General features: G+C 47.9%; 2 protein-coding genes across 4 annotated transcripts; both read right to left on the bottom strand.

Annotated features, from left to right (window-relative positions):
• Positions 1 to 1,292: 1,292 nt before the first annotated feature.
• On the bottom strand, positions 1,293 to 10,600 carry LOC130208355 (RNA-binding protein 38-like). 2 transcript variants are annotated; one of them, XM_056437430.1, is made up of 4 exons: positions 10,170 to 10,600; positions 8,026 to 8,149; positions 7,580 to 7,634; positions 1,293 to 3,073 (listed from the first exon to the last, which is right to left on the bottom strand). In XM_056437430.1, the coding sequence occupies exons 1-4, from the start codon at positions 10,380 to 10,382 to the stop codon at positions 2,725 to 2,727; spliced, it is 741 nt and encodes a 246-aa protein (XP_056293405.1). In that variant the 5' UTR covers positions 10,383 to 10,600; the 3' UTR covers positions 1,293 to 2,724. The 2 variants fall into 2 exon arrangements, with proteins under 2 accessions (XP_056293405.1, XP_056293406.1); XM_056437431.1 differs by lacking the exon at positions 10,170 to 10,600 and adding an exon at positions 8,332 to 8,485.
• A 1,671-nt stretch (positions 10,601 to 12,271) lies between these two features.
• On the bottom strand, positions 12,272 to 17,690 carry rae1 (ribonucleic acid export 1). 2 transcript variants are annotated; one of them, XM_056437429.1, is made up of 13 exons: positions 17,606 to 17,690; positions 16,396 to 16,507; positions 16,184 to 16,288; positions 15,935 to 16,027; positions 15,228 to 15,314; positions 15,057 to 15,143; positions 14,730 to 14,801; positions 14,509 to 14,616; positions 14,266 to 14,372; positions 14,063 to 14,138; positions 13,280 to 13,474; positions 13,106 to 13,191; positions 12,272 to 12,681 (listed from the first exon to the last, which is right to left on the bottom strand). In XM_056437429.1, coding segments are annotated over exons 2-13 (1,110 nt in total). In that variant the 5' UTR covers positions 16,489 to 16,507; positions 17,606 to 17,690; the 3' UTR covers positions 12,272 to 12,680. The 2 variants fall into 2 exon arrangements, with proteins under 2 accessions (XP_056293404.1, XP_056293403.1); XM_056437428.1 differs by lacking the exon at positions 12,272 to 12,681 and having other exon boundaries at positions 13,102 to 13,191.
• Positions 17,691 to 19,294: the final 1,604 nt, after the last annotated feature.

Raw genomic sequence — 19,294 nt, 5'->3', positions numbered from 1 at the left:
CAACATGCTATACTATATACTATGAACTAATTAAATTCATTATTATATTCGTAATATACTATGCCTTTTCACTATACTTTCACTTTAAGTCTTAATCACATACTAGAATATAATCATACATGTTGTATAGCATACAAATGTTTTTTTTAATGACAACAAAGTATGAATTTGTGTGTTTCTTACGACATACTATATATATATATATATATATACACACAACTTTTTTAACTATACGTACTAAATATAACCATTTCATGTTCTAAATTATGACCGTCCCATACATTTATTACCTTCGCATTGAAAATGTTTTGATCGCCGTGTATTTATTTATTTATATGCGTGTTATTCGCGTAACAAAAAAAGTTGTAAACCGAATCGCATGACATTTGGTGGGATGATTGGTTATTATCCGGGGACCATTTGATTAGACGTTGGGATCGATCGGGTCAAAGGTCAAGGTCATGAAATGGTAAAAATCTTCTTTTTACCATAGCACGGTCAATTTCTATCCAATTGGCATGCAAATAATGCCAAAATGTTCATAATTCAATGCCCAATCTTGTGATATGCGAAGGTACGCGCTCTACCGAGTGCCCGTTCTAGTTTCCTTTTTGTTATTGTTTTTAGTCCCCACATTTAATGAAAGGAAAAAACCCAAAAAAGGACTGAGCATCGGAGCTTAAAGACAATTATTTAAACTCAGTCAAAGTCCTCGACGTCTCCGTAAACAAAGTCACACCTCTGAGAGTAAACAGCGACGCATTTAAAATAAATACACAAAGTCTGTCCTGTGAATTAAAGATTACACTCTGGGTGAGGACGCGGAGATAATTGACACCTCTGTCTATGAATAGACTCGTCTTCTCAAGTTGTTCATTTAATTACAAACAAGTAGAGAGAGAGAGAGAGAGAGAGAGAGAGAGAGAGAGAGAGAGAGCTAGAGGAGTTTGTTGAGCTTTTTTTTGGAACAAAAATAAAGAAAGAAATAAAAAGTATTAAACAAACTTGGATAACACAAAACTCTGTCAGAAACAATTGTGTTGGACTGGGGAGGGACACACACACACACACAATCACGCAATATGCGCACACACATTCAATCACACACGATGAGCGCACACACACACAATCACGCAATATGCGCACACACGATATGCACACACACACACATTCAATCACACACGCACAATAAGCACGCACACACACATTCCTCAAGGGGGCGTGGCTTCGTGAACCGGGTTACGCCCCCTTTCCGACTCCCTTAAAGCGTAAAGTCAAAAGAAGAGGCATCCTTTAAGTACAAAGTCTTTATTTCTAATTTTTTTTTTTGGTATGGCTTTCTTTGAAGGGACTGTAAAAGACATCTTTAGTGGGGAAAAAAAAAATGTATCTCGAGAATTTTGGGACGCGACATTGACGACGATCTACAAAACGAACAAAAGGAAATAAAAGGAATACGACACCGGTGGGTCTGCAGGTCCACGCCTCCTCAGGACGAGAGTCGTGGTAACAAAATCAATACGCTATTTTTAACTTAGTACCTCATATAAATACCTACATATAAATATTGTACATGTACTCGAACGACTGAACACATTTCAAATTGCTGTACATGAATGTCCTTTTGGAGAGAGAGAGCGACGCATCTCAGGGAGATAAAGTAGGAGAAGAAAAAGAATAAAGTAAAAATACACAGGTGCCTGAGCTCAGTGTCAGCTGCCTTGAGAGGAGGATGCTCCCGGTCCCCACGCCCACAAACTGCATGGGATGACATCATTATCAAAAAGACCCAAGTGAGCCGGATTACTGTGACCGGCTGCTGAGACGCCAGTTACAAAAGGGCTGGGGGGGGGGGGGGGGGCACTTGGAAAAACCAGGAGATTCTAAAAGAAGTTTCTCTTTTGTTGATTAAGGCCTCTTTAATTACTAATTTTCTTTTATTTAAAAAAAAATAAAAAATAAGAAGTGTAGTCCTGACATCGGCCTCAGGACGACGGCGTCCGATGCGCTGAAACTAGATTTCCATTTTGTTTTTTGTCCTCGAGGCGACATTTTTCATCGTCCTCTCCCGTTTGTTCGCTGTGGATGGCGATGGCGCCGGGACGGGGGAGGGGGGGCGGAGTCACGGATGAGTGGCCGCAGAGGCTCGCTGTATACGCCTCCACCCCGCCCCCCAGCATCGCCACCCCGTCGTTGACCTCCGCCGACTGTTTTCCCCGAGTGTCTTAAAGCAGCAGCGCCCTTCACGTCCCCCCCCCCCCTCCTCCCAGGTGCTCTGGGAGGAAAGGGGGCGTGTCCCAGATTGCTCATCGATATGTACCGTCGGATTGGAGCCAGAAAACGATAACGTTAATTTAAAAAAATGGCGTACAAACAAATATTTGACTGACATTAATACGATAATAAAGGAGGATAAAAATAATAATAATAACAATAATAACAATAATAATAATAAAAAAGAAAAAAAAATGAAGTGTCGGCTTCTGGAAGCGACCGTTCAGCTTCCCGCCCTGAACCTGGACCGTCCAACCCCCCCGACCCTTTAGCCAATGAGCAACCGGCTCATCCTATAGTGCAATAGACCCCTTTTTCCTGAAAGCCTCTGCCGACGTTAGCTGGGTCGCCCTTTTCGGGGCATTTGGCCGTCCTCTGTCCAAAAGGTCTGCGTCCACTACTCCTCTTCCTCCTTTCTCCTCCTCCGCCTCCTCCTCCTCCTCCGCAGGCTCACTGCATACGGTCCGGCTGGATGTGCTGCTGCGGGGCGTAGTGCAGGAAGGCCTGGGCCGGGCCCGCGGCGGAGGGGAGGGTGGCGTGGACGCCGGCCGGGGCCGCCGCCGCGGAGACAGGACCGCCGCCGCCGGCCGGGGGGCTGGTGGCGTAGCCGTAGCTGAGGAAGCCAGCCGGGGAGGCGGCGTACGGGTACTGCTGCTCGAAGGCGGCCTGGGCGTAGTGGCTGTAGGCCGCGCTGTAGTCCAGGTAGGGGCTGCTGCCGAGGGCGGCGGACAGCTGAGAGGGCAGCACCATGCTGGGCTGCACGAAGGCCTGGGGGTAGACGTACGACTGGTGGGCCAACCTGGAGAGACACAAAGAGGGGGAGGGGGGGGGAGGTGTTAGACTGGGGGGAGGGGGGGTCTGGCTCCCATTGTTTACATTGCTCCCAGAGGGGGCGAGCACGCCGGGAGAATATAAACGCCGCGTCGGCGCTCTGACTTCAGAGACTTCTCACGCGGATATATCCGTCGTCATGAATTTAAAAAAAGACGAGCTAGACGAGAGGCAGCGGAGGAGGCGAGGAGGTGAGGAGGCGACGGTGACTCAACCCTCCGTGGCAGTTAGGGAAACCTACTAAACCTGTCCGGTCGGGCCTCCTGGGGGAGGAGGAGCGAGGTGGGGTAGAGGGGAGGGGGGGGGGGGTTTGAATGACAAGAGTCAGCCGTTACTGGCAGGTTTTCAAGCTCAGGCATCAACAGAGTGTTTCAACAGCTGCTGCTCTTCACACACACACACACACACACACAGACAGACACACACACAGACACAAAAGGGAAGTACACACGACGGCGGTGCAGAAGTTGCACACCTCCTGGTCCTCGCTCGTCTCGCGCTCAGGAGGTGATGATGGTCGCCGAGGGAGGCGGCGGTGGCCGGGGGGAGCTCATCAGGCCTGGGTGCCGGGGGCCCCTGCCGGGCCCCTCATGGTGCCGGCTTTTCTAAATGTGGCCTATACAAATAAAAAAAGCCGTCTCCCGCGTCGTCGTCTCCTTCTCTTTCCGTCTTTTTGCTTTGCGGGAAAAAAAAAGGGAGATCGGCGGAGGAGTCTATTTTTAGTCTCAGCGTTAACTCTCCTTGGTTTGCCGTCTACAGGGAGGGATAGCGGTGGCAACGATACCCCCCCCCCCCCACGTTACATTTAAAAGGGTGATGTAATCGCCATCCTCTGTGATACTGTGTCTTGGGGGGGGGGGGACACATATCCACAGACAAGATAGTCACAGCAAATGTCACGTTGACAAGACACTGCCTCTCAGTACTGATGAGAAACTTCCCTTCATGGACTGGATTCAATTTCAGTCTCTTTTCTTTTTCTCCCCCCTCTCTCTCTCTCTCGCTCGCCCCCCCCTTCCTCCTCCAGATTCAAGCCAGGAGAAGAAGTGGCTCAGTATAGTGAGAGGCAGCCGCGGACTCGACACACAGCAAAAAGATGGAAGCATGCATGGATAGGGATGTCATCACGCTCTTAAACACCCACACACACACACACACACTGCAACCCCCACCCCCCCGTCTCTTGGATCCATCCACCCACACGTTACAAAACCCCAAACCATGCCATAATAGGGAAAGAGTCACACCACAATCAGCAAAAAACCTCTTACAGCTCAGCTCATATCACACAAAAGAGGAAGAGATTAAAAAAAAAAACACGACACTCCATCACAGCACACCGCACCCTCAAGCCATCACTGGCACCTTGGAGAGAGGCTGGCTGGCTGGTTGAGGGTGAGGAGGTGGTGGTGGGACTCTCACTGGCACTCTGCTGGTCAGCTGGCGGCAGCAGCAGCCGTGGCAGAAGGTTGGATAGGAGGAGGGCAGTGATTATTGTCAGAGCATAACACGGCGGTCTCGCTCTAGTCATTCAACAAAAAACAAAAACAAAAGATTCACCGAATTTCAGAATGGGAACAAGAAAAAAATATATGCACAATAAATCCCCACCTATGATGTAACGCACACAAACGGAGCGAGGCCGACGCCGGCTCCGGTTAAATAATACAAAAGCGAATAGAAATAAATAAAAGCTCAGAACATCTCCAACGAGCCGCTGAGTGACTGAGAAACATGATGAGAAACCGGATAACGGCAGCGTGTGACACACACACACACACAAGAGCAAGCGACCTCGCTGAGGGTCAAGCGGAATCTAATTTAATGTCGTGTAAATAACGTGCGAGGGAGTCGAGGACAAAGACAACGGCCTCCCGTCGCAGATCTGTGGGGCGCCCGGAGAGACGGACATGTCCTTTTTTTAGCTGTCACCAAAACAAACGGGGAGAGAGGGAGGGAGGGAGGGGGGCCAAGGCAAGTTGGGGACAGCAGCGAGCTCCCGGGGGCCACCACCGAGATACCAGACACGCCAAGTGCATTGTGGGTCGGCTGCAGAATGTGGATGACGGCCAGGAGACCAGAGGTCAGCCGGCTTTGTGCTGACTGCCAGTCTGTGTGCGTTTGACGTGGCGTCACTCAAGCAGACTGACGCGCTGGAGAGAGAGAGACGCCCGGTGCCCATGAACACGGAGTGATCCTCCTCATCCTCCTCCTCCTCCTCATCATCATCACGGAGGCGACGTAATGAGCCGATGTGAAAAGCCGGAGCGGCGTCGCACCGAGCGGCTAAATATTTCCACGCGATAACACGGATGACCTTCAGCGCACGACTCACAAAGTGTGAAAACAGACAGGGGGGGGGGATTAAACCAACACCTCACGGTACTCGAAAGACGACTCTCTGTTCTCCTCCGCCTCCGACTCTTTTGTTTCAGAGGATCGGGACTCTGCAACAGGAGGAAATAATGGTGTTTTGTTTGGCACCTGGAGAGGTTAGTTTCCTAGGGAGCGCACTGCCTCATTAGGCATTAGTCCCAGAATACACCCCCAGATACACCCCCCCCCCTATAAACCCCCTCCTCTCTCACAGGAGGTGTCAGTTTTCAGTGTCTGCATCCGACTCGACGCACTCTGCTAGCAGTAAGTAGAGGAGAAGAAGCGTGGCGTCGGCGTGGAGGAGGCGATGCGCGAGGAGATACATTTGCAAGCACGCTGACCACTCCTCCTCTCCCCCCCATCAGAACGATGTTGCCCGACCTCGGTGACCCCCCCCTCTCCACACTCTGGCCCTCACAGTCCACGGCATCTGCTGACAACAGCTACACACACACACACACACGGCAGTAAATCCCGCACAGGGCGCACAGCACCGCTACGCTCGCCGCTCCAGCACACGGCTCAAAATCCGACTTCGTACCATGTCCTCACGCCATATGTTGTCAAGGGGTTTGAGGGGGTGGGGAAGGGGGGTGAAAGAAAAGCCACTTGTGCGCTCTGCCTCTGAGGGAGGCCTGCGTCTGTCACCCCGCCGCACAGTGGAGCCTCAGAGGCAGGCGGACAGGTGCTCCCCGCCTGCCTCTCCGGGGTGGTGGTGGTGGTGGTGGTCATGGGAGATTAAGGCGGTGTCAAAAAAAAAAAAAAAAAAAGAGGCTGTAATACGAGCCAGCACCTGTCGGGCAAATGCCCTCAAACGCAGCACTGTGTGTGTGTGTGTGTGTGTGTGTGTGTGTGTGTGCGCGCTCCACATTTCCAGCCCTCGGGGTTTCTGTGCCATCCGTGTTCACTGTGGTAGCTGGAGCACAGACGCGGACCCCCCCCCCCCATGGTCTTGGAACATGAGTGGCCTTGCCCCCGGTGGACTTTGGGATTAATCATTCAGACCCAGCGAAGTTTTACAGAGGCGGAGACGGACGATATATTAATTTCTCGCGTGTCTTTTTGGCAAAAACTGACTCAATGTTTCTTTCTGTTGTCCTCGTCCCACATGCTCAAAAACTATATATATATATATATCCATCTGCCCGTTATAGTTTTTATTAATCTGTCGTGCAATTCATGAAACGTCAGAATCATTTTAAAATGCACGTAGCATTTTTAAGAAGAGCACGCTGACATCCAGCTTCTTCTTTTTATTATTTTTTACGAATTTAGATCCACTGACTGTTTGTCATTTATGATGAAAAGTGGCTGCGGACCAAAAATGTTCATTTTCCGTTTAATTACTTTCATGATAGATCATCTGTGATGACAATGTGTTAAATTTACTGGATTAATAACGTAGCCTTGGAACGGTGGGAAAAAAAAGAAAAAAAACCCTTCGTGAAATACCTTTTTATTTTGTGTGTTCCCCCCCAGAACCAGCAGATAAACAAGTTAAACAATGAAGCGTTCTGTTGACTCAAGTCATCAACAATTAGTCTCAGGCCTCCTCAGATCTCAACACAGAAGCTTCAAAGTCTGAACACTGAACCACTTTGTGAAGTCGACGCGACTCCTCGGGGGCTTTTTAATCTTCCAGACAGATCTGAGGTCTTTTATGTGTGGGGCGAGAGATGATATCAGAGCGCTGGGGGGGGGGGGTGTGTGTGTGTGTGTGTGAGACACTCATTACAGCAGTGAAATGCTCATTAGCTGCCCAGCAGACCACGGCTGTTTCCAAGCCCACTCGGGCAGGTACACATCGATCCGAGAGGAGGGGGGTGGGTGTGTGGGGGGTGGGGAGATGTGGGAGGGTCCACGAGTGACTCGCACATTGGCCTCTGGAATGCTCTTCCATTACCACAGACACGCGAACACATCGCCCGGCCCTACAATACCCAAATATGCTAATGCACTACTTCTGGGGTTGTGCGTAGACACAGAAACCGACACGTACTTTCCAGAGGCTCCGCCCCCCCCCCCCCGCTCGTCAAAGAAGTGAAGCCCAGTGGCATCCCACAGAGCGCAACACAAGCGCCCACTCCCGCTCACTTACCCATACTGCCTCTGGATGAGTGCCGGGTGGATGGGCTGCACTCCGATGGATATGCCTGGAAGAAAGAAAGGAGAGGCCGGCCGTCAGACACACACACACACACACACACACACACATATACACATTTGCATTTACAGAGGAGGACCAGAGAACAATACACAGAGGGCACGGAGAGACAGAGGCAGCGCCTGTTTTCAGACGTACCACAAGTGGAACAACAGTTACAAAATGTGCAAGAAGCAACAGTGAGGTCTGTATGCACTGGTGTGTGTGTGTGTGTGTGTGTGTGTGTGTGTTAACTGTGCTGCATATGGACAGTATGGGGTGTGTTGCTTACTGGGCTGAACCCTGTGCACCTGCTTGCAGCACCAGCCAGTTGTATTTGACTTATATTATTTGAGTTGATTCATGGTTCATGGTTCCCCCGGCTCGCGTCCCCGCCTCACCCGTCTGGATGCTGCGGGGCTTGGCGCCCAGGTAGGCCAGGTTCACGTTGGCCTTCCTGCCGTCGATGATGGGGTTGGGGTCCTTGCAGGCCCGCTCGGCGGCTCCCCGGTCCGTCATCGTCACCTGGAGGCGGAGTCAAGAGTCGTCAACGATTTTTTTTTTCTTTCTTCCCTCCAGAAGATAGAAAGTCATTCATCGTCTCAATGGAACGAATGGAGTCTCTTTTTATCTCGTGAAGTCGGCGACTCGCGGCAAAATGCAAAAGGAATCGATTTGGTTTGTTAGCCCCCCCCCACCCCACTCACAGGCCGGTCCACTGTCGAGAAACGACAGACAAAGCGCAACGATAAGCTTTTGAGAAGCGCCCACTGCAGCCGCCACTCGGACTGCCACTCGTGCCCGGCAGACCTGCTGGAATATGGTTCTGGGAAGAGCAACAAGGAGCTTATCCAATTAGGGACAAATTATTAAAGGAGATTGGTATTCATCCACCCCCCTGGCATTAGACGAGTGCTTCTGTTTTTGATTGCCACGTTCTGCCAACTCGGGAGGGTTCGGTCACCTCGGCGTGTGCCGACCGAGCGGCGAGTGTAGGCCGCGGCGTGCATTGTTCGAGAGGACGTTTAAAAAAAAAAAAAATGAAAATAACAAATAATTTCAAAAAAGCAGTACGCCTCTTCAGAGTGGAAGGATCCGGAACAAAGCCCACTCCCGGGCCTGTGTTGTGAATACACAGGAAGGGACATGGCTGTGTTTACACTGTGAAGAGCCTCGCTGTGTGTGGGGGGGGACTAATCCACCTCTAAAGTGCGTTTAGAAAAAAGGTGCTTTGGATCGCCTTCTCCTCCTCCTCCTCTCCGACTGGAACGCTCAGAAAACAGCATGAGCAGGTTGCCGAATGCCACGGGGAAAAAAAGAAAAGTGCTGATGTACCGCGGGCATGCATGTCCCTGGCAGCACCCCCCCCCCCCCCCCACCCAGAGCCGGTACAACCTGAAACACCAGCCTCAACACACAGCCGTTGGATACCAGCTAGACTCACAGGACTGCTTTTTTTCCCCTTCTTCTTCTTCTTCTTCCCACCCCCCTCCTCTTCCTCCTCCCTTCTCAGCGTTTAGGGAGCTGATGTGTAAACACACGAGAGCAATTGTCTTACAATTCTGACTTAGGAAGATAAACATGCACACATGGCAGTTTTCCATTCCTTCTTTGGCCCGACGGTAACATCGGTGCCGATGCGTCTTTTAAAGGTTCTGGTAAATATTTGCATTTCTTGCGCTGCTTCTGTTCTTTGTGTCCGACAGAGAGAAAGAGAGAAAGAAAGAGAGAGAATGAGCACCTATGTGTGCCTGGAGCAGGATGAGTAACCTGTTATTGTAGGTTTAGATATTCCTCATTAATCTGACTTGAAGGGGATCAAGTTGTGAATAGTGTGCAGACAAACAGAGCAGTTCACACACAATAGGTACAGCTATAGAGAGAGAGAGAGAGATATGAGATCAAAGGGGAGGCTTAACATACATGTGGACAATCCTAAAGAGACACTTTGTTGTTTTGTTGAATTTCACACCAAGCAGCCAAGAAGTGATGCAAATCACGTGCTGCGGCCGACTGCTCCACGGAGGGCAGGGTGTGCAAGGTCAACTCCCCACTGCTCCACAATCACCATATAAAGCGAGCAAGGAGTGAGCCTGTGTGTGTGTGTGTGTGTGTCTCCCACACACACACACAGACACACACTTCCAAAGCCATAAGCTGGGGCTGCTCAAGGGTGATGAATGGAGGGGGATGACTCCATTGAGGGGGGCACATATGTTGAAATATAATCTTCTTAGTTACCCAACTTGTGTGATCCCTCCTGCTCATTAACCCAACAATATCAGCAAAAACCAACAACAACAACTCAAAACCGAGATGTTGTTCAACCATGACATCTAAATGATTCCGTGCAGCATTCAATGCCCTCCTCCCGCCGTCGGGATATGTAGTCTTACACATTCCCATATGGCGTAAAGACACCAAACGTTGTTGTGCACTTAAAAACAACAACAACAACAACAAGCCCGGTTATTATCAGCGCAACTAAAGTAAGTTGCGGTGCGACGGCGGTCAAAGTTGCGGGTCTCGTGTCGTGGGTACTCACAAAGCCGTATCCTCTGGATTTGCCGGTCTGCCGGTCCGTTATCACCACCGCCTCATCGATGTCCCCGAAGGCCTCGAAGTATTTTCTCAGCGAGGCGTCGGTGGTGTGGTACGGCAGCCCGCCGACGAAGATTTTGGTGAAAGTCGTGTCCTTCTGGAGCGGCGAGGGATGCATGACTTCCAGGGCTCCGTTCATGAACTGATGCAGCAGCATTGGGTCGGAGAGGAGAGGAGGGGAGGAAGAGGAGGGGAGGGGGGGTGGGGGCACGCCGGGAATGGTACTAAAGCGGCTAACAACGTCCCCGCATCGGTCCAGCAACGCGCAATGTTTCCCCCGTGACCTTCGCTCCGAGTTGTAAGACGTTTTTGTTGTTTTTTGCTTTCTGCGCGAGCTCCGGCCGACGCGTCCCAAACTTCTTCTCTTTTGCCGCTGTTGAAAACAGGCGAAAAAAAAAAATGCCGGGAGGTTTTTATATGCCGCGGTCGAGACCGCGCCCACCGCACCTCTCGACCAATCAGCGTAGCCGCTGAGAGCCCACTCGGGCAGCGGCTCCTCCCATTGGTCCGCCTCCCTCCCTTCCGCCCCCCCTCACCCAGCGCCGTGCTGCACCTGCTTTTGTCCTTTACCACACAAAGAAAAAGCCCGAACTGTACGGCAGAAAGCGCGGCCCCGCGGCGCGCCGCGCCGCTGTGACGAGGAAGTAATTGTCTCGGTTTCAGCTTTCCAAACATTAAAAAAGCAGCCATTAAAAGTATGCTTATTATGCTTTCAGGTTCTAGTTATAACATCCTGAACAGAGAGCAAAATACATGAATTACGCGATGCAGTTATGTATTTCTATGCAGCTGAAACAAAAGAACAGTGGATCCCACACCACTTTAAATGAAACACATTCAAATATTACACTTCACTGGTTGTACTTCCCTTTAAAAAGTGTCCTACCATAAGGAATCACATGTATGTTTACTTTTATTGTATTCCAATTCTTTAAATTAGAGTCTGGAATGATGTACACTACAACATGCCAATCTAAAACTACTAAATGTATGTAGAAAGTTGGTTTGATTATATCTTAAATCAGTATTTTGTGTCTTTGTTTTAGGCCAAACAGGGAGCAGTGTGTCCTTATGTTAAATACACTGGTTAAAGTACAATATGACTACTTCGTTGGACCCGTGCCAACTGACCACCTTTTATTATCCCATAAAAAAAGCAAATGACTGGCACATTTTGGAAGAAAAAAAAATAAGAAAGCAACACAAGTGCACGTCAACTTGAAAGCTTATTTTTCCAGTACCATCGATGCTTTCCACACATCTCTACATGCTACTTTGAGAACTTATTTGCAAGAAAGCGCTGATCCGAGGGTCCATGGCAACAGGTCAAACTAAAAGTAAGCTTTCTAATTGCCTGATTGGCGAAAAAAAACAATATAGGGTCCGGTGAATCAGCCTCAATACGATCAACCTGGACTCAATCTGGGAAAGACCTGGTGCTACTGAATAAGCAGCAGCCGGCGGTCTAGAGGTACGAGGGTCACCCCATGAAGCTGAGGAGCCGCCCCCCTCCCCCGGTGCCTTGGAGCTCCACTGCTAAGTACCAAGGGTCAAGTTAACAGTTAGGTGACACACTAATGACCTCCATAAAAAGGCTTTTAGTTCACACCGTCTCCTCTATGAACCGGTTCACTCCTCACACATGGGCTTTGCCGCGGCTCGAGCTGCCTCGTTCGTATCCTCTTGACTAATTACCCCCCATTTCCATGTATCCGTACCAAAAGGACCGAACCTGGACTCAGAACCTCAGCTTTGATCTCTTTGACTTTCCTCCAGCGAACTGTTGCTGTTAAAGACACAGAGGGGCAAAATGCTCCACCTGCTGGTCAAGTTGGGTGAAACAAGGCAAGAGGAAGGGTCGTGATTATAAAGATGTTGTCCAAAGTGTATAGTTTGAGGTCGTGGTGATTCCAATGTGAGGGAGTGACATCATAGAGATCCACAGCTGAAACACCAGAGCGTGGGTAATGGGTTTTTTCAGTAAACAAACACAATTGGTTAATTTTCAAACCGACTCTCTCCGGTTGGAATAAACATGTTTAAATCTAACAGTATGCACGTAGTTATTTATTTCAATCACAGAGCTAAAACACAGTAACAGCAAATCATAAGAGAATGAAAAGTCTTTGGACAGCATTAAAAAAACAAATGTCGTCATCGCCGGGGTGGGTAGGCCTCTCTGATTTCTCCATGCACAGTGCGGTACTGGTCCAGGCGTTTGCCGAAAGGAAGGAGGCCGACTTGAACACACACACACACACACACACACACACACACACACACACACACACACACACACACACACACACACACACACACACACACACACACACACACACACACACACACACACACACACACACACACACACACACACACACACACACACACACACACACACACACACACACGAAGCAGCAGGTCTTCCACATCTCCGGGCAAGAGATGCGACGAATCTAAAAGGACAGGAGGGAGCAGTCAGTCACAAATTATTTGTACGAGTGTTCACCGTGTACTTTTTTGTACAGAATAAAATGTTGTCACACTGTCACACTTCAGCAGACCTTGACTCTTGATTCATTGGGTCAAGTAACAACTCTTAAAATACCGCTTCATGTCATTGAAAACACTGCAACGCCTCACTGCTAATAAGCTCATTTTAAAAATATATTTTTTAAAGAAGCAAGCCGGATTCATCCCAGAATTCCACTGCGCAAATGCAGCTTGACAGCTTAAACTCCAGAGGCCTTCAAAACGACCTCACTCAGTCGATGCAGTGCCATTTCATACCAAACGGCGTCTCTAAGTATTGCAGTACAGAGATTGGACTCATGTCCATCGCCCGCATCCATGCATGCATGGCGGCGGCTCTCGGCTCACCATTTCTTGTTCCGAGGCTTCAGCTCCTCGGCAGCGTTCCTCAAGAAGATGTAGTTCTTTTTCTGGGGGTTGTAGTACTCGTGGCCCTGGCGAATTCAGACGAGGGCCCGGTGTTATTACGAAGGAGAGACGGGCTGGCGTGAGGCGGCAAAACCGAAAAGGTGCGACGCCTACCTTTGACCAGTCGTAGCTGGAGGCGTATGCGAAGATGTTGCCGTTGCTGTTGAAGCAGCAGGCTGTGATTGGCTGGTCGAGCTGCTCCGAGGTCTTCAGCTTGGTGCGGGCGTCTTTGTCCCAGAAGCTGAAGCGTCCGTCTGAGCCCACGGTCGCCAGTGTGCCGTGGACGGGATGGAAAGAGATGGCGTTGACCTGAAGGGAGGACAGTGGGAAATCATTTGGTGAGACTTGAGGAAACCGGTTTGTTTTATATATATATATATATTTATAGTGTCACTATATTGCAACGATGGAGTCTGGAGGAATAATTACAGAAGTAGAAAAACATTTTTTAAGAGCTGTAATCAGTGGATATGACAAATGCAACTGAGATTTGAGTGGGAATCATGCCGCTATTCAAGGGATGCCACAATTATACAATAATTGGGTGTATTTAAAAATGAGAATCACATTAATATTGATCTCAGAAGACTGTGCTCAAATGAAACACGATTAACAGACCTCCTTCGCTGCAGATGTGACACAAGTGTCATTAAATTATATGTATTTAAATTGTTGGTTAGCCCATTCCCAGGCATGCATCACTATTGTCCTGAGTCCTCAGGTGTTCCTACTTTGTGCAAAAAGGATTATTAAAAGAATTTGCATCAAACCGGTTGACAATAGTCACATAAACTGGTCGACTGTCTCCGTTCCAACAGAACGCGTTCATACAATCTAATTTAAGAGCACAGAAGATACAATTATTTCACGTCGTCTGAGAAATTCTGCAGAACTTACAGCGTAGATGTCCTGTGGAGTGGCTGTGTTGGTTCCATTCGACCGGTGGCACTTGAAGGTGAAGTTGTCTTTGGCTCTGAGTGGGAACAGGGAACACATTCATGTCATACTATGCTTGCACGTCACCGGATTAAAGAAGCACCTGCAGCAAGACATCCAAAAATCCATTCACTTGTAGGAATGTGACCGCTTTAGACACTCACGGGTTTGGAGGGTTGATGTAGTGGATGGCCACTCGGCCCTCAATGCTCCCCAGGGCAAAGCCAGTGGGCTTGTTCTGCTTGTCCTTGAATATGGCAACACATCGGTGCTGCAGGACCGGGGCAGAAATGTGCGTTTGATCAAGTGTATAAATGAAAATAATCTGGCTGTACATGAAGTTAGCAGAACAAGTGGCTCGATGTTTACAGAGAGGTAGAACACATTCCCTGGGAGATTAAAGTCACCTGATGTTTGAGAGGAGAGTCTATTCTGCGAAACTCAGAGGGCTGGTTCTCCAGCTGGTACACGATGAGGCCTCTGTCCGCCGTGGCAACCACAGCCATGGGGTACACCTACATTTAAGAGCCAGGGAGGTGGAGGGGGAAAACAACACAAAAAGTCACATATTTAATGATCTACTCACCAGGGATTACAATGCGTGCAGTAGCTCTCATAAACCACTTACAACATCTGCACAGTAGCATCTCTCTGGCATCTGCAGAGACATCATGGGGTTGGGAGACCGGGTGTCCCAGAACTGAAGAGATGAAACAGAAGAGCTTTGTGTCATGTTTCTACAAAGTTAAATATGCCAACTATCAAATTGGGCTACGACAAGTGATTCATATGGTTACTCAAATGCTGGCGGTCCAGAGGTGACTGAAATAAAGTTGGACAGACGGCTCCTCTCGAAGCAGAATGGACAATCATAATTCATGGTCTTGTGTTTTTTATATATCATTGGGATCCTATATTTAAAAAATGTGTGGAAATGTTCAGAGTGCTGTTGTACCTTCAGTGTTTTGTCCCAACTGCCGGTCATGATGCAGCTGTAGTTCGGGGCTTTGATCCAGTGGATTGACTTAATCGGACCATCATGCTGGGAGGAGAAATGGCGAGAGGCGTCAGATGATTGCGCTTCATTGTCATGACAACGTAGTTAATGTATACACTGGTATCCGACCTGTGCAATCTGCATAGCTTGATTGCTGTTAAGATCCCACATCTTGGCTGTTTTGTCAGAGGAAGCAGTGAAGACTTTACTCCCATCCTGGTAAAAAGAAAAGGAATAGTACACAGGGTTCGTACACATGTTGACCAATGGAATTCCAGGACTTTTCCATGACTTTAAACCAAATTTCCACGACCAAACTGAAATCTCGGTGTGTACATGAAAACTTTTTGAAGATGTAGTATTCAAACAATGAGAATTACAAAGCATACAATATACCTTAAATGAAACAAATGAATGAGAGACAATAGTTTGATTAAAAGAATAAACATTACGATACATGTTTATTCTTAGAAACACTTATATAAATGTTTATTCTTTAAATCAAACTATTATCCTTTATGTGCAAACTCATCTGTTTGGACTTGGCGTACGCCGGCTTATAATTTGAGAGTCTTCCTTTCAGAAACATATGAATTATTTTAAACTCGACGTAAATGAACATGTGAATATAACAAATTTCCATGACTTTTCCAAAACTTTTGTGATTTAAGTATTTACCATGACTTTTCCAGGTCTGGAAATTACCATTTTAAAATTCCATGACTTTTCCAGGTTTTCCATGACCGTACGAACCCTGAGTACATCTTAAATGATTGCGCGGCCCTGCAGAGAGCATCAGCCCCATGGCTTCAACTACTTCACATGATGAGACTTACGTCACTCCAGCATACATCCAGCACTGGACCCGTGTGCATCTGCTGGGCTTTGGGGACCGTCTGCCCATTGTCCTGAACCTCCCAGCACCGGACCTGAGGTCAGATGATACCACATGGATAACCGGCTCGCTATCCGGTGTAGATGTAGTCATTCATGTCAAATCTCGTATTAAAATGCTCATCCGTGACATTTCACTGAAACCAAATATTCTCCTGGACACCGTGAATATGATTGAATACATAACTCACATCGTTGGCCCAGGATCCTCCGATGAGGAAGTTCCCCGGCATGGAGGGGGGGCTGAAAGCCAGACAGCTGATGCTGTCATCTGGAGGGGAAGTCACTTCCACATCCTGGAGGAACACAAACAACAAATGGAAACGGAGAACAGCGCAGAAGAGAGTTCACAGAGAACCGTCTGTGGGAGTTTAGACACGTCTCTGTCGAATGCTGGTTTTACCTTCATGGGATTGTGGCTGTCTGTTGTTGCGTTTCCAAAGACACCGGCCCCCGCTGCTCCGAACCCAGAGGTCGCCCCAAATAAACTCATCATGAGGGGATGTTATGTCCAACTGAGAGAGAGAGAGAGAGACAGAGACAGAGAGAGACACAGAGAGAGACAGATAGACAGAGAGAGAGAGACAGAGAGAGACAGAGAGAGAGAGAGAGAGACAGACAGAGACACAGAGAGAGAGACAGAGAGAGACACAGAGAGAGAGAGACAGACAGAGACACAGAGAGAGACAGAGAGAGACACAGAGAGAGACACAGAGATTGACAGAGAGAGACACAGAGAGAGAGAGACAGAGAGAGACAGACAGACACAGACAGACACAGAGAGAGAGACAGACAGACAGAGAGACACAGCGAGAGACACAGAGATTGACAGAGAGAGAGACACAGAGAGAGAGAGACAGAGAGAGACAGACAGACACAGAGAGAGAGAGACAGAGAGAGACAGACAGACACAGAGAGAGAGACAGACAGAGAGAGAGAGAGACACAGAGAGAGAGACAGACAGACACAGAGAGAGAGACAGACAGAGACAGAGAGAGAGAGAGACAGACACAGAGAGAGAGAGACAGACACAGAGAGAGAGAGAGAGAGAGAGAGAGAGAGAGACAGACAGACACAGAGAGAGAGACAGACAGACACAGAGAGAGAGACAGACAGACACAGAGAGAGAGAGAGACACAGAGAGAGACAGACAGACAGAGAGAGAGAGACACAGAGAGAGAGACAGACACAGAGAGAGAGAGAGACAGACACAGAGAGAGAGAGAGACAGAGACAGAGAGAGAGAGAATATTAACGGCTAGCTAGAATTCCGGGTAAACACGCGAGATGCCTCCTGACAAGGCGAAGCTAACGTGACGTCATTAAGATCGCCGTTACGCCAGTTGCTCGATCACGTGCCTCTGGTAGTTTGTAAACGTGATAACATGTGTGGGAAATAACGTCGGAGCGCGTGTAACCGTCAACGCGACGTTGGTCATCATAAATAACGTGACGCGTCAACGCTAGCTCCCGTTAGCTGAGCCCGGTTTATATGCATCGGTTGCTGTGGCCGCGCCGCTAACGTAACGATACCGGATAAAGGAACACTTCATCGGTGTGACGCGTTGTATCGTCACGCAGGAAAGCCTCGAGGCGACATAAATATATACGCACCCCAAAAGTGTTGTGCTCTCGATAACGTGCCGCAACGCTGAAAACGCCTCTCCTCAAAAACAATTTGGCGCATAAAAACTGTGGCGCCTGTTCCTCGCGCTGTCGCACTCCGATGACGTACCGGGCCCAGGTCAACGCATGCCGTTTCCACGACCGACCGCCAGGGGGCAGCGCGTGAAAGCGAGTCACTTCGATGGAAAGTCACCGAAGTAATCCAGATCTGAGAGGTGTAAACTGCTGTGTGGGTGTTGTTGGTAGCTAGTTTATCTCGGATTAAGTTCCAACTGGAAAGAGAGATTAATACAGTAAATGTATCAGAACGATAGTACATACAATGAAGATGATTGGTAAGAGCTTTCATGTGAGTATAGTGGAGTGAAATGTACTATTTTTATGTATATGCAGGTATGTGTGTGTGTATATATGTTTATATGGGTGTGTGAATTTGTATGCATGTGTATATGTTTATATGTTTATGTATATATATAGGTATATGTATATGGTTCTCTAAAATAAGTATTTTCATGAAAGCATAGGTTAGGGCACTTATAAGCTTGATAGCTTCAGTCTTGACCCTTTCGGTCGGCCACTTTCTTCTTTTGTTGAAATTTTGATTTTTGTATAGTATTGCTGATCGAAATAAACTAAACTAAACTATTGCCAAGTGAAATACAGTAGCATCAAATGGAAATATACTCAAGGATCCTCGGCACACACACACACACACACACACACACACACTTACTGTAAATATTGTGTTGTTTTTTATTTGTAAATAGTGTACTTGTTTTTTGTTGCATTCCTGCTGAGCATTGCCACTTTCATTTCACTGCACACCCTGTGTGTGTATGTGACAAATAAAACATCTTGAATCTTGAATCTTGAATCTTGTACATGACTTTAAAATGTGACTTAATTACATAAATAAAATATGTCCTTTGTACTGTCCAATAACCATGCCCGTTTTGTTTTTATATTCTAAAGAAATTCAATTATTAGCATTTTTAGAGGACTTGTAGGCTTGCATTACCAGCCTTTGAGCAAAAAGGAATTAACTTACAGTAATGAATACTTGTAGTAGAGGACTCTTTAAAAGAGTGTGTGTATGGGGTGACCTCTGCTGTGGGGGGGGAATAAAACATCTCAAGTGACTGCTGTATGGCGCTTGTGGAAAATAGTTGTGTGCTTTTTGTTGGTGTATATAGGTTATAGTTAGAGGCCTCTTCATTCTGTGGCTGAGTGACACATTAACCTCCAATTGTACTTTCTGAGTCACCACTCAGGAAAGCACACATCTGTATTCAGTGTAGGATTGTTGCTTTGTCATTCATTGTCCACCCCCAACCCCCATCTAACTCTCTATTAAAGGAGTCACAGAGTGCTTTACACATTGTTGTAGTACTTCATGTCTCTTCATGTGTCTGGATACTGCTGATCACTCAAACCCCTCAACAATTAGGGTGGGCCCGAGTGTATTGTTTGAGTTCAAAGGTGTCTGCGTTGAAGGAGGGATTAAAGGATTTCTTGTTACCTCTTTACCTTTGCACTGATCATTAAGCGTTTTTTTCTTCTTCTTCTCACTCCGTGTTCCAACAGCGTTGAGGCACTCCGACAATGCACTCAACAACTATGGAGAATGGTATTTGAAAAGAAGTCATGGCTGCCAGGCTACTGCTTAAGACATCAAAA

This window comes from Pseudoliparis swirei, chromosome 18, assembly GCF_029220125.1.
Source record: "Pseudoliparis swirei isolate HS2019 ecotype Mariana Trench chromosome 18, NWPU_hadal_v1, whole genome shotgun sequence".
NCBI lineage: Eukaryota > Metazoa > Chordata > Actinopteri > Perciformes > Liparidae > Pseudoliparis > Pseudoliparis swirei.
The sequence above is the reverse complement of the archived record's forward strand: the minus strand, read 5'-3'. Positions and strand labels throughout refer to the sequence as shown.

Excerpts from the sequence above, each read along its gene's own strand:
- LOC130208355 (XM_056437430.1), bottom strand. The coding sequence starts at position 10,382 with ATGCTGCTGCATCAGTTCATGAACGGAGCCCTGGAAGTCATGCATCCC. Across the intron at positions 7,635-8,025 it reads GCCCCGCAGCATCCAGACGG|GCATATCCATCGGAGTGCAG; the intron begins GTGAGGCGGGGA and ends TCTTTCTTCCAG. Across the intron at positions 3,074-7,579 it reads CTCATCCAGAGGCAGTATGG|GTTGGCCCACCAGTCGTACG; the intron begins GTAAGTGAGCGG and ends GTGTCTCTCCAG.
- rae1 (XM_056437428.1), bottom strand. The coding sequence starts at position 16,488 with ATGATGAGTTTATTTGGGGCGACCTCTGGGTTCGGAGCAGCGGGGGCC. Across the intron at positions 15,315-15,934 it reads TGGATGTATGCTGGAGTGAC|GATGGGAGTAAAGTCTTCAC; the intron begins GTAAGTCTCATC and ends TCTTTTTACCAG. Across the intron at positions 15,144-15,227 it reads AAGCTATGCAGATTGCACAG|CATGATGGTCCGATTAAGTC; the intron begins GTCGGATACCAG and ends TTCTCCTCCCAG.